A 15,499-nucleotide genomic window follows, 5' to 3' on the forward strand; every position below is an offset into this window, starting at 1 on the left:
CAGACTTGGTACTTGAAGAAGAAGAACAAGAAGGGCGACAATGAGAATTGAATAATTCTGCCGTACAAAAGTACAGTTTAGATATGTGCGGCTATGTGGTCTTGTGCTGGTATGACACTCGCTTTCGGATCGGAAGGTCCTGGGTTCGAGCCTCGCTCGCATAGTTGAGTCCTTGGCGGAAAAGGCTCTTTACTCACATTCTCTTACTGTAATTCAGGTGTAAAATGAGTACCTGGCTGTTAACAGCGTTATCTCTGTCAGAAAAAAATTGTAATATCGCGTAACAGGCGTCATGTCTCATTCTACATGTTACGCGTTGCTGTTGGTCAGGGACCCCAAGTAAAGCGCTTTGAGCACGTTATATAAAAGCTCAAGTTTAAAAAAAATATTTAAAGATTTTGGTCAGAAAACCCTTCCTTCAAATATCGATCGATTAAAATTAAACTCAAAGCTCAGAATAGGATTCAATAGTCTGATGTCACGTCGCCTAGCAACGAGCAGCTTGGTTTTGAACAAAGAAAATCGGTACTTTTTTATTCTTACTATACTGGCTGTGATCAGACTGTATAAAATTCAAAACATGATCAGATTTATAATGTTTTTCTCCTCTAGATACACTTTTATGCTCGTCGGAGAAGTATTTCATAAGGGAGTCCGCCATTGTTCCGATAGTTTGGAACCAGTTACTTACTAAGTTACTGTGCGTCATTACGAGGGAAGTGTATCCAGAAGAGAAAAACATTATAAATCAGATCATGTTTTTACTTTTATACATTCTGATCACATGACATGTGAAAAAGTTCTTGCCAGCATGAAGAATAAAAACTACTGATTTTTCTTTGTTTAGAACCAAGCTGCTGGGCGGACGTGACATCAGACTATTGAATCCAATTAGGGTTGGTTAATTAAGTCGCCATGTTTTGAGTAAAAGTAACGTTTGGTAAAACCGCTCAGCCCATTGGTGAGCTGAATGTCGTAAAACTGACGCGTGATTGTTTCTGACAATCTGTGGACTCGTGCCGACGTGCACTTATTTGCAGGTCTGATATACCAATTCCTTATGGACTAATTGCTGTAATGAAAATCTCAAAATATGATGCAAAATATTGTCCATTACAACAATGTTAAACTCGGCCCATAAGTGAATTCGGATGACAGACCTGCATATATGTAAACGTCTACCCGTGCATAAAGTAAAACGGAAATATATTGAGTAAATCTGGCTCGTAAATTAAACAATACATCTAAGTTATCCTTATGGGAGTATATACTATGTGGGACAAATCGGTGTCAAACACATTTCTCTAATTCATTCTCTTACTAATTTTATTTCAAACTTCCACTGACTCAACACATTTTTGTTCTCTTATTTCCCTTCGATTTCGTTACATATTATTATTATATATTTTTCGCCTCGTATCCTAATATTCTTATTGGCTTTCTATTTCATTTTATTCACTTTGATTCACAATTCTATTTCACTTTTTATATCGAGAGCACTTCGCACTTCTTCACTCATTTGTCTTTTTAATTTTCAACGCTCTTCTCGTACTAGATATTTTGAAAAGATTTAAGAAGTTGATATGATCCTTTAATAATACTTTGGTTTGATATTATAATAATTCATAAGCAAAATTTGATTATAACACCCCCCCCCCCCTTTCCGCCTTACTTATTTTTTTCCTATTAAGATACGGGTGAGATAGATAGGATATCTGACGGATTGGTGATGACGTGTACAAACAAATTATAATTTATGGTGTTAGATTCCATTCAATTTTACCATTTTGCATTCCTAAAATTTCTTAGATATGAGAATAATAAGGTCTTATAATACGGTTTTTAATCGAAATCGATAACTTATTGTAAACTCGGTCTTTCGGCTTTTACGTCAATAGGGAATGAGATTAGCGGAAGAGTAGCGCTAATCTCATTCCCTATATATTTCTTGAAATCGGTCAAAAATCGTATATTTTGATCCCTGATTGACTTCCTACATGCATCGGTGATGGATGGTAAATTTTGTTAACATATTCAGGGAGTCAAATTTGTCAGGGTGAAAACAATGTAACAATGTTTATACAATCGTAAGGGCTATAATATCACTTTATCATTAAATAATTTTACCATTATATTGCTATAATGATAAAATTATTCAATGAGTTAGTGCCAGACCCAGTATAGTGCAAAGTATGTTAAGTTCTCAAAGCGTGTTGGTATAACGCAGTTCACATTTATCTGATTAAGAAAATAGGGAGCAGGCACCGGTGTAAGATAAACATCTGAAGAAGAGTGTCTGAAACAGTACCAGACAAAGCAAGAAAGAAAAATACAAGAAAAAAACCCCCATCCCCCAATAATCAGTTTATCTTGACTGGGATCTAACCTTAGAGGAAGACTTTTTTTTTTGGGATGTTTTTTCTTTCTTGTATTTGTCTTTCTTGGTTTGTCTGACACCTGTCATACACCTTTGTTCAGATCTTCAAAATTGATCTGTAGCACTTTAAGTGCTAAATTCGTGAACATTTATTCGTGTTAGTTATTATTATTGTGTTATTACAACCCACATTTTGTTCAAATATGTAGTTTATATCGTGTAAAATTGAACAGAATTCTTCATTACACGTGATTGTTATTTTAGTCTAAGAAAAGGAATTATTAAAACTATACTTTAAATAATAATAATAATACTTCAAATAAAGTACAAATTAATTGAAAACAGAATCGGATTTTAAAAACAAACATAAGAAAGTTCATTAAAAAATTCAATTGTTTCCTCATTCGCTGCTAATGGTCGGATTTACATAAGCATCGTCGCTCAGCCAATCAGAACCAAGCAATATGATGACCGGAGCTGGATTACAAAGGGACTTCCGGTTGAAAGGTTACACCAGTCAAAACATGGTGTCGCCCAGACTTCCGCTGACCGTAGAGGATCAGTATCAGCCTCATGAACCACAAGTCCCAAACTACTTTGGAAAAGCCTCCTTTTTTGACCCAGGTAAGTAGTTCTCCAGACCATAAAGCTCGCGGATCCGGGGTTTGTTTTCTTGCCTTATGTCTTTAAACTGACTATGAAAATCCGTCCTGTCCTACATGTTAAATGTTGCTGTTTACCAGGGACCACTTGCAAATCGCTTTGAGCACATTTAGTGGATATTGCGCTATATAAAGCTCACTTTTAAGAGTTTTTTAAAAGGCAATCACTTGTTACCTTTTAGATAACACGTTGGTGCAGAATAAAGTACTTTCCATTAGATCAAACAAACCAAGCTATTCAATCCTTATTGGATGGAAAGAGTGGTCATGAAAAATTCATGAGGGGTATCAGGATTCAGTTAAATGGTTTGGCGTTGACATGCGAGCCGAGTGCTCTGCCGATTGTATTTTACCGGAACACAGATGAAGCAACAAATTATACAACAAATTTGGCTATATATATATATATATATATATATATATATATATATATATATATATATATATATATATATATATATAATGTGCGTGTGTGTGTTTGTGTGTGTGTGTGTGTGTGTGTGTGCGTGTGTGCGCGCGCGCTCCGTCATCTGCAAATATGCGAAAGCTTTGCGCGACTTTTTAAACTCATTGCCTGATGTTTATATGGAAAAGTTTCGAACTTTTGTCGTGACGTTTGGATAATTGGTTTGAGATATCAAATTTGAATTTAACACAAAATTTGTCGATTTTTTAAATGATACATATTCTTGGTAGTCTAGATCGAAATCATTTGTAGATATGAATTTATGATTCACATATTTCCAAACTGATTCTACCTGCCCTAAATAAAAATGATTAGATATTCAAAATGTTGAAGCTTCTATGCCGTTTTCATAAAAGAAATGCCTGCAAAATAATAGTCATCAGCAGTACGTTATTCAAATTATATAAGTACCACAGTACTCATGAAACATATTTGTATGCAAAATTTGAAGTCAAGCTGATTTGTAGTAAAGGCGTTAGGTTTGACTTTAAAACATATTTTTTGTATTATATTAGATTCCCCTTAGTAGAGATCTTAGTCATGGTTTTTTTTTCCTGCAGTTGCAATTGGTTGTTCTGCTTTTTTCAATGGGGTTGCTTAGAATTTGCTCGTTGTGGTTTGTGATTATCTGCTTCAAGTTATCTAGGCAGCTGTAGCTTATTTTTAAAAGTAGTTCCTGTTTATTGTTTTATGGAGCCAGTGGTTCTGTGGGGAAGTGCTTATCAATGAGAGCGAGAAATTAATTGTTTGTCGATATTTATTGTTGTGGCTCCCAAAAGGTCATCACTTATAACGCTAAGATAACCACCAACAACACTACAGCACAATGCATTGGCAGCACAGAAACACAATTCAAAACCTGATATAACAATATCGATCGATTTAAATGACACTCATCTTGGCAAAAACTCTCAAATCTAACACTTCACGACGTCCCGGGTTTGAGAGTTTTTATCAAGACGAACGTCATTTAAATCGATCGATATTTGAAGGACGAGTTTTCTGGCCAAAAATGATAATAGGAGATTTTTTTCAGAGTACGACATTTATCAGGTTAATCTAATGGAGTTGAGATCACGTGACCCTTAAAGGATATTTTACAGAACATAGAAAATTTTTTTTAAGTTTTGAAAGAGTCATAAATACTTTAAAAGGTGTTCGTGGCCAAAGTTTGCACTGATATAATAATATATTTTAGATTTTAGAATATAGAGATTTTTTTTATATAACGCTATCTTAATTAGCCTTATATTGCGTTAAAAAAAGTAGAAATAAAATCAACCCCCCCCCCCCCATCCACCCAAACCGAATACAAACAAAGCGTACTTAAAGTTAACGTCGTTGTATTTATCATTCGTCGATTATTGAGCATTCGATTAATCTCAAATCCAGATGGTAATCGGGGCATTTTTTGTATAACTATTACACACCATAACCAATTGTTGTTGATGTGTCATATGATAACTATTACACACCATAACCACTCGTTGTTGATTGGTCATAAATAACTATTACGTACCATAACCATTCGTTGCTGATTGGTCATATATGATAACTATTACACACCATAACCATTCGTTGTTGATTGGTCATATATGATAACTATTACACACCATAACCACTCGTTGTTGATTGGTCATATGTTAACTATTACACACCATAACCATTCGTTGTTGATTGGTCATATGATAACTATTACACACCATAACCATTCGTTGTTGAGTGGTCATATGATAACTATTACACACCATAACCCTTCGTTGTTGATTGGTCATATATGATAACTATTACACACCATAACCATTCGTTGCTGATTGGTCATATGATAACTATTACACACCATAACCATTCGTTGCTGATTGGTCATATATGATAACTATTACACACCATAACCATTCGTTGTTGATTGGTCATATATGATAACTATTACACACCATAACCATTCGTTGCTGATTGGTCATATGATAACTATTACACACCATAACCATTCGTTGTTGATTGGTCATATGATAACTATTACACACCATAACCATTCGTTGTTGAGTGGTCATATGATAACTATTACACACCATAACCATTCGTTGTTGATGTGTCATATGATAACTATTACATACCATGACCATTCGTTGTTGATTGGTCATATAATAACTATTACATACCATAACCATTCGTTGTTGATTGGTCATATGATAACTATTACATACCAGAACCATTCGTTGTTGATTGGTCATATGATAACTATTACACACCATAATCATTCGTTGTTGATTGGTCATATGATAACTATTACACACCTAACCATTCGTTGTTGATGTGTCATATGATAACTATTACACACCATAACCATTCGTTGTTGATTGGTCATATGATAACTATTACACACCATGACCATTCGTTGTTGATTGGTCATATGATAACTATTACACACCATAACCATTCGTTGCTGATTGGTCATATGATAACTATTACACAGCATAGCCATTCGTTGTTGATTGGCCATATGATAACTATTCATCACCATAACCATTCGTTGTTGATCGGTCATATGATAACTATTCATTACCATAACCATTCGTTGTTGATTGGTAATATGTGGCCCACCGTCTCAAAATGGTATTATGTTGGAGTGAGGCAGATACCAAAAAGTAAATTTGAACTCAAAACAGTCAAAAATGTGCCTTTAGGCCCTCGGAGCGGGAGTTTATCCTGTTTTTTTACAGTCAGAAACTTGGATGGGACGCTAGTCCAAAGCAAAGTACTTTCATTCAGATCTAACAGACCCATAGCTACAACTTTGAAGAGACGCAAATGGAGATCGCTAGGACATGTCGCCAGAATTGAGGCAACTGCGATGCCAAGGAGTGCACTCAGCTGGGTGGCTGATGTCCATGCATTCAACAGACAGAAATGGAAGTCCTTTGTAGATGTCTTTTAAAATAAAAAAAGAGCTTTTATGTAGTGCAATATCCACTAAATGTGCTCAAAGCGCTTTACAAAGGTCCCCTGGCCAACAGCAACATTTAACATTAAGGACGGGACATGACGCCTGTTAGGCGATGTTACATTTTTTTCGGACAGAGACAACGCTGTTAAAGGCCGGGTACTCATTTTACACATGAGTACGGTGAGAGAATGTGAGTAAAGAGCCTTCTCCAAGGACTCAACTATGCGCCGAGCGAGGCTCGAACCCAGGACCTTCCGATCCGAAAGCGAGTGTCATACCACTAGACCACACAGCCTTATGCGCCTCATGACTCGACGAGTAAGTAAGTGAGAGACCCAGCTACCCAATCACTGTTTGGTGGACAAGATGATCAGAAAAATATCTCGACTTCACCCGGGATCGATCGCGGTCCCTTTGCATGTGAAGCAAGTGCTCTACCAATTGAGCTATTAGGACCTCCGATGTTACCTATAACATTTTCATACAATTAAAAAAAATATTTCCAAAGCTGGTTACAATTCATCAATTCTTTCCCTGTTTAACAACATCTTCATCAGAAAAACTTTATAGCCAAAATAGCTTAAAATTGTACTTAAAATCTACATAAAAGTTTTACATTTTGTTTACCATTATCTTTTACGTAACGTTCCTCAATATAGTTGCCAAGGCTACCTACAAACAAACTTAACCTATTTCCGAGTTATTTCCATGTGGTTTGTAGTTGTTGTGGCGTGATGAATACAATAACAGGCCTTTTATATAATGGTAAGCATGCCAACATTTGGTTTGGGAGCTAAAAAAACCCAATGTCGCTGATATCGCTGATGTAGCCACATTGGGAAAAATGTCTGGTAACCAGGGGGACAAGGTAATCGAGCCAATCTCTCCCAATCCGTCTGTCAGTAAACGTGTCGTTTAGAAATTCGCGAACGGCCTTTCTCCACGGATGCCTGTCTCCACGGATGCCTGTCTCCATAGATGCCTGTCTCCAGGATGGAGGAAGAGGGATCCCGTCTTACTGAAAAATTGTCTTCCTCCAGGCCCAGTTCTTTCATACCATCCTTTACCTTACCCCACCATCTAGTCTTTGGGCGTCCCTTTTTCCTCTTTCCCGCTAGTTGTAAGTCCAATACTTTCCTTGCCATGCACTCCCTCCCTCTCTCGTCTCTTTACATGCCCGAACCATTTCAATCTATCTTCTCTCATCTTTATTGATACATTCTTCACGTCAGTCAACCTTCGAATTCGTTCATTTCTCACTTTATCTTTTCTTCTCCAGCCAAGTGACTGTCTCAACATCCTCATTTCTTGTTTCTTTGTTGTAGCTGCTGTCTCTAATCCATCTAACCTTTCTGGTCTTACACATGTTGTATATATTTTCCCCTTCAGCTTTGCGGATATTCGTTTGTCGCACATAACTCCAGTTACCTTCCTACAATTATTCCAGCCTGCCTGTATCTCTTCTTAACCTCCATCTCATTGCCTCCATCTCCATGATTATGATATTGAATACCATTCACAATTCACTTTCTTTTGATGACCGGCAACTTGTATTTTTTGACGCTAATTTTTGGTCAGTGTCAGGCTGAGGTCCTGAAGGCTACCATCAAGCTATGAGTTTTTGTTTTTTTTTTTTGTATCGAGAATTAATAAAGAGCGATGCCCACTAAACATGCTCAAAGAATTTTACAAGGGATCCCTAGCCAATGGCAACATTTGACATATAGGATTAAACTTAACGTCTATAAGGCGATATTAGAACTTTTTTTTCGGACAGAGACAACAGTGTTAACGGCCAGGTACTCATTTTACACCTGAGTGCGGTGAGATAATATGAGTGCTGTGAAATTACGGAAGAAGTCAATTTCGTTCTACCTGCTGATGGTAATCGTTTAATAAATATAAAACAAATAATTAAACTTTATTCAACCATAAGGAAATCGTTTTTTTTTCAAGGTTACAAGGCCTTTTCCAAGGTTTAAACTATGCACCTATCTGAACGGGACTCGAACTCAGGACCTTCCGATCCAAAGGCAATGTCATTTCACAAGACCACATAGCTCCACAAAAGCTACGTGTAGTTGGTTTAACGAGCGCAATAATTGGATTCAATAGTCTGATGTCACGTCGCCCAGCAACGGCGAGCAGCGTGGTTCTAAACAAAGAAAATTGGTACTTTTTATTCTTCATGCTGGCTAAAACTTTACATATGTCATGTGATCAGAATGTATAAAAGTCAAAACATGATCATATTTATAATGTTTTTCTCTTCTGGATATACTTTTATGCTCGTCGGAGAAATATTTCATAAGGGCGTCCGCCATTGTTCCGATAGTTTAGAGCCAGTTACTAAGTTACCATGCGTCATTACGAGGGAAGTGACGTCATGACTGTTGAAGCCAATTGGATACGTTGTCTTCTCTTCATATCTACTTATTATTTTTTTTATTTTCAGCCAAGCCACGCATTGACGACAGCCCGATGGGAATGGCCTATGGTGGCGATGCCTATGATAGAGGACACCCCCATCCACCACCACGTAGAGAGCCAAAACTAAACAACATCAACACCAACGCCAACAACATCATCAACAACAACAACACTAACCCTATGATGTAAGTTTTATAGCAGTGATTAAGGGTAATGTAAATGTTGCTGCTTGAAGCTCGAAGAAATAAATGATATGAAATTGAATGTAAGTTTCAATTTTATTACAATGACAGATCAAATGAACGTTTCGGGTTTCCCCTTTATCAACAAAACAGGATGAATGAAACACTACAGATTCATCGTAACAACTCCACTACCACATCTCATTCATACTACAAGACCAAGAAAATATATGACTTATCAGGTTTATGCGTGGGGCCACCACTTTTAAACTCAAGGATAGGAAAAGTAAATCACTGTTAATAATTATTTTGCACGGCAATGTGGTCTTGTGTTATGACACTCGCTTTCGGATCGTGATTTCCTGGGTTCCAGCCTCGCTCGGCGCATAGTTGAGTCCTTGGAAAATACTCTTTACTCTCTCACCGTACTCAGGTGTAAAATGAGTACCGGCCGTCAACAGCGTTGTCTCTGTCGGAAAAATTTGTAATATCGCCTCACAGGCGTTTTGTTTCGTTCTACATGTTACGCGTTGCTGTTGGTCAAGGACCCTTTGTAAAGCGCTTTGAGCACATTTAGTGGATATTACGCAATATAAAAGGCTCTTTTTTATTTTCTATTTGCACGGCAATATACCAGGATGAGTTGGTGGTGTAGTGTTCACACACTAGCCTTTGGATTCAAGGATCGTGCGGCTATGTGGTCTAGTGGTATGACACTGGCTTTCGGATCGGAAGGTCCTGGTTCAAGTCTCGCGCTCGGCGCATAGTTGAGTCCTTGGAAAAGGCTCTTTACTCACATTCTCTCACCGTACTCAGGTGTAAAATGAGTACCTGGCCGTTAACAGCGTTGTCTCTGTCCGAAAAATTGTAATATCGCCTAACAGGCGTCATGTCCCGTCCTACATGTTAAATGTTGCTGTTGACCAGGGACCCCTTGTAAAGCGCTTTGAGCACATTTAGTGGATATTGCGCTATATAAAAGCTCAATTTAATTTAATTTAATCGTCCATTCCAATACTGATGGAGACGTTGAGATGTTTGTTTGTTTGTTTGTTTGTTTTGTGACTTCAAATTTTTGATGCGGCTTCGTGGCGTCTTTGGACCTGTAAGTCCCTGGTATGAGTCTATCAGCGAACGGTGCAGAGTTAAGTCCTTGCATACAACTCTTTATTCACTTTCTCTCATCTTCCTTAGGTGTAAACTGAGAATAGGAGTGGTGGAATCATCGATGACTACGTGGATAGAAAATCGAGTAATGCCCGGTAAAACGTCAGTCATGCCTCGTCCATCTTACATGAGATGTGTTGCTGTTTGGCTTGGGAAACCTTATAAAGGGCGTTGAACGCATTTAATGGATATTGTGCTATATAAAAGCTCACAGGGAGGGGGGGGGAACATAGTGGCTCAGTGGTACGATCTTTGCTTCGTACCCGAAAGGTACCGAGTTCGATCACCCGCCACTGCACTGTATGGCCTTGAGCAAGTCACCTCGTCCTAGCTCAAGTTGCGGCGCTGCACTGCAGCTGACGCCTGGTTATTGCAATCTTCCGTTGGAAGAGACCCTCGAGACAAATTTCCTTATGGGATGAATATAAAGGGAACTTTAAACGGATATGTCGCATATAATCCTGTCGTCGAGGTGCCTTGTATTTAATTGTAAATAATTCTGTTGGAAATGAACGTATACGTAACTAGAATTTTACACATTGTTTACTTGAACAGAGAGGAAGGCCTCAACAAAATTCGACGACAGAGAGAGGAAATGGATGACGATATACGGATGATGAAAGAAAATAAGATGAGAGAGAGGATGGAGAGGGAAGACGACAAGAAAAGGGTAATAGCCCCCCCCCCCCTTCCTACCTGGGACCTAATTCGCCCACACTACTTCTTCTTCTTCTTCTTCTTCTTCTTCTTCTTCTTCTTCTTCTTCTTCTTCTTCTTCTTCTTCTACTACTTCTACTACTGCTACTACTACTACTACTACTACTTCTACTACTACTACAACTACTACTACTACTAATACTACTACTACTACAACACTACTACTACTAATACTACTACAACTACTACTACTACTACTACTACTACTACTACTACTACTACTACTACTACTACTACTACTACTACTACTACTACTATCACTACTACTACTACTACTACTACTATACTACTACTACTACTACTACTACTACTATCTACTACTACTACTACTACTACTACTACTACTACTACTACTACTACTACCACTACTACTACTATACTACTACTACTATTACTACTACTTCTCCTCCTCATCCTCCATCCTCTCTTCCTCCTCCTCTTCCGTCCTCCTTCTTCCTCCTCATCTTCGTCCTCCTCTTACTGTCAGGGTTTGGTGAATAATTTGGTTCTATGCGCTGGATTGAAATTCTCTACCTCATAGGCAGATTTTAGGTCCGTTTCGAAGGTATTTCGTTTCAAAAGAGCTCATACAAAGATTAAACTAAATTATCTATAAGTTTCAAATCGTATAATCCTATTGTGAGAATGTAGTTGGATGGATAATAGAAACGACGAAGTGAACAAACGAAATGCGGATCATGCAGATGACGATTTTTCACCTTTATTCGCTCATATCTCAAAACTAGCTAATGCGACATCCGACGTGTTTTGCCAAATCAACACACATGTGCTGGTTGTCAATAAAGATCATCCATCCTCAGTCTTTTACATCCCGTAATCCAAAGAATCTGACTATACATCCTGCCACTGAAATAGTTATACCACCTGTATGAAACCTATTCCGAGGACTAATCATCATCATCATCATTGCCTTTTTCACCCTGGGTCAGGGTTTAGGCCACATACAGTTTCTATCCTTCTCTATCCCGAGCCAACTTTTTTATCTCATTCCAGGTCTTACCACTTCTCTGTATATCAGCTTCTTTAATTTGTCCTTCATAAATTCTGTAATTCCAGAAAATCTTCGGTCGCCCAAGCTAAAAAAAAGGATTTGGTTTGTCTGTCTGCGTTTCTATAACGGTTTGAGTTTAACGGAAAGGGGTGTTAACCCTTTGCCAACCCCCAACCTGGAGGACCAGGTGACTCAAAGATGGGGGAATCACACACCATTAGTCGCCTTATATATATATATATATATATATATATATATATATATATATATATATATATATATATATATATAATATATATAGATATGCTATATATATATATATATAATATATATATATATATATATATATATATATATATATATATTATATAGATATGCTCAATCTCAAGAGTGTCCAATCAATGACGTTCACATGCCACTTTGTACGCCAGTATTATTGGGTAGCTGGATATGTTAGATCTGACGGAAAGTACTTTGCGAAAATGTATTTGCCATCTCTACGTGTTCTATGAATCTATTCCAGAGTATGGAACAGCTATCCAAGACATTTCCTTGGGACAGACAAAATCAGGGACACGGAGCACCAAAGGTATGATATTATTTAGTGATGAAAGTAACGATAGGCTATCTCTCCTCCTCCCACCCCGCCATCCATTAGTAATGCGTTGAGCGTAATAGGATTAAATGACCCTTTTATTAAAAAAAATAATAATACAAAACCACCAAAACAACCAAACAAAATATGAAACAAAAAAAAAAAAAAAAAAAAGAAAAAATACAAACAAACAAAAAGACAAAAACAATCTTGAGTATTTGTACAGCGCAATATTCACTAATTTCTCAAATTTTCATTCTCTATTGTCTTCTGGCACTTTTCTATTCACTTCATATCTTGTTGTTGCCAATATTCACTAAACGTACTCCTGTGTTCCATGGCCAACAGCAACACTTAACATGAGCGAGACATAACGCTTGTTATGTGATCATTTTATTCATGGGATCGACATTTGAATGACGAGTTTTACGGCGAATTAAAAAAAAGTGTATATGTGATCCCTCGTCTCAAAACGGTATTATGTCGGGATGGACCAGATGCTAAAAAGTCAAATTATAGTTAAACTGGTCAAAAATATGAAACTTTGGTATTTAGCACCGTAACATATGATATTCCTTCTCCTCTATAAAGCATATAAACTCAACTTTAGTCTGATATTTCTGGCTACAAATTCCATTTTCAGCATCTTAATCATCCCGACTTAATACCGTTTTGAGACGAGGGGTCACATATACGAAAGAATGCTCGGTCGAAAACTATAGCAGTGTCACCATATTTTGAGTCCACCAATACACAACAAATTTCAACGTTAGCCCTCTCCTTACTACCTATTGGAAAATCGTCACATTTGTTACAATGAAACCGTCACTTTTCTCATCCAGATTTCATATTGTCGAACAACATTGCGTATAGAATGTGCTTGTTGCTTCTCTGTTTGAGTAAGAAATGTGGGTGGGTGTGAAGTTTTGGGGAAAATTCTGAAAATGGGTGGTAAGGAGAGGGTTAATCCAAAATATGTTCTAAAATTAGATGCCATCACCATCGTGTTCCTTGTACCAATCAGCAAGTCGTTGCCAATGCTGCCGTATTCTGAACATTGAAAACAAACACATTTTTTAAAATTTGGCCAGAAATTTCGTCCACCAAACATCGATAGGTTTAAAATGACCCTCATCTTGTCAAAAACTCTCAAACCTGGGATTTCCTTTTAAAAAGTCCCAGGTTTTAGAGTCTTCGGCAAGATGTGGGACAATTTAATCGATCGATAATAGAAGGACGAGTTTTCTGGCCAAATGTTTAAAATACACGTGTTACTCATAGTACTATTGAGATGCCCTTACTCCATTGGGTTCCTTCTATCAATCAACAAGTCTCTTTGGGGGGTTTCTTTGTACAATAACAACCTAGTAGCCACTCGTTGTTCTGAAGATTAATCCTTTATGATAGCCGTACGTACATGGTGAATGACATCACGGGGTTGTCTGTTCCTATTAATAAGTCTCTGAGATTTAAAATCACGACTTTGATACGGGGATTACGAGCTTTGATTGATAATGAGGGTGAGTCATGATGATGATTATTATTATGATGATGATTGTGAGGCTATGTGGTCTTATGGTATTATTAATATTATTATTATTATTATTATTATTATTATTATTATTATTATTATTATTATATTATTATTATTATTATTATTATATTATAATTATTATCATTATTATTATTATTATTATTATTATTATTATTATTATTATTATTATTATTATTATTATTATTATATGATTATTATTATTATCATTATTATTATCATCATCATCATTATTATTATTATTATTATTATTATTATTATTATTATTATTATTATTATTATGATTATAGTTATTATTATTTATTATTATTATTATTATTATTATTATTATTATTATTATTATTATTATTATTATTATTATTATTATAAAAATGATGAAAATAGTGATAATGATAATAATAGTATTAATAATAATAATAAGACATCAGATATCCCACCACCTGTAAAAGGCGAGTTTATATATACATTATGTTGTAGTTCTTGTTTCAATCACGTCATCTCATTTTACAGGGTTCTGGTAACAACCGACGACAGAAGTTTCTAGAAACGGATTTCTCTCCGAGGAATCAGCCTGGATATAGAGATGTAAGTACAAGCATACAAATATGATGACGTCACGACTCATTTGCTGTGGAACTGTGATCTGATTTTGTTTTCTCCTTTATCTCCCTTGTGTAATTCACATAATAAAAATCAGTAAAAAAAATCAAGCTTATATCAACGTGCACTTATTTGCAGGTCTGATAAGCAAAATTGTTATGGTCTCATTGTTGTAATGGAAATACTCTCAAACCAATGCAACATATCGTCCATTGTAACAATATTAAATTGAGCCCATAATTGCGTTCAAATATCAGACCTTCTAATATGTATACTTGGCCTAGCTGCACAAATTAGCAAGTCTTGATAACTGAACGCAATTATGGGCCTAGGTTAACATTGTTGTAATGGACAATGTTTTGCATCATTTTCTTTAGATTTCATTTCCATGACAAAATGAGCCCATAATGAATTGGGTTATCAGACCTGCAAATAAGTGCATGACGGTTCACCGTAGATTGTAACATTTTGTAAAATATACTCTTTTATTTCTCGAAAATAAATAAATAAATAAATAAATAAACAATAAATAAATAAATAAATAAATAAATAAATAAATAAATGAATGAATGAATGAATAAATTAAAATAAGAAAATAAATAAATAAATATCACTCGTTTAACCATTTAAAGGCCAGCATTTTTTATTCGTAATTTTTATTCTTCCTGATTCATCTAGATTTATAACTAAAGATCCTACCATTTTCATCTGACTTTCATTCACATATTATGGCCATCATCATGATTGGTAACATGTAGCTTTGTTTGTTTGTTTTTATATTACATGCGTTTCTAT

The 15,499-nt window shown here is 36.2% G+C and overlaps 2 protein-coding genes across 7 annotated transcripts in view; one reads left to right on the forward strand and one right to left on the reverse strand.

Moving 5' to 3' along the window:
* LOC144958210 (uncharacterized) overlaps positions 1–15,394 on the forward strand; it is a 22,820-nt gene extending 7,426 nt beyond the window's left edge. Inside the window, exons 2-7 of the mRNA XM_078890018.1 lie at positions 2,642–3,001; positions 8,905–9,064; positions 10,784–10,898; positions 12,481–12,546; positions 14,615–14,689; positions 15,383–15,394. Of these exons, the coding sequence (XP_078746144.1) occupies positions 2,842–3,001; positions 8,905–9,064; positions 10,784–10,898; positions 12,481–12,546; positions 14,615–14,689; positions 15,383–15,394 (588 nt within the window). The 5' untranslated portion in view covers positions 2,642–2,841. The remainder of the gene's footprint in view (positions 1–2,641; positions 3,002–8,904; positions 9,065–10,783; positions 10,899–12,480; positions 12,547–14,614; positions 14,690–15,382) is intronic.
* Positions 1–15,499, reverse strand: part of LOC144957910 (uncharacterized) — a 318,367-nt gene that overhangs the window by 38,170 nt on the left and 264,698 nt on the right. The gene's annotated exons all lie outside the window — the stretch shown is intronic.

This window comes from Berghia stephanieae, chromosome 12 (assembly GCF_034508935.2).
Source record: "Berghia stephanieae isolate SIO BIC M18660-M18661 chromosome 12, UCSD_Bste_1.3, whole genome shotgun sequence".
Taxonomy (NCBI): Eukaryota; Metazoa; Mollusca; class Gastropoda; order Nudibranchia; family Aeolidiidae; genus Berghia; species Berghia stephanieae.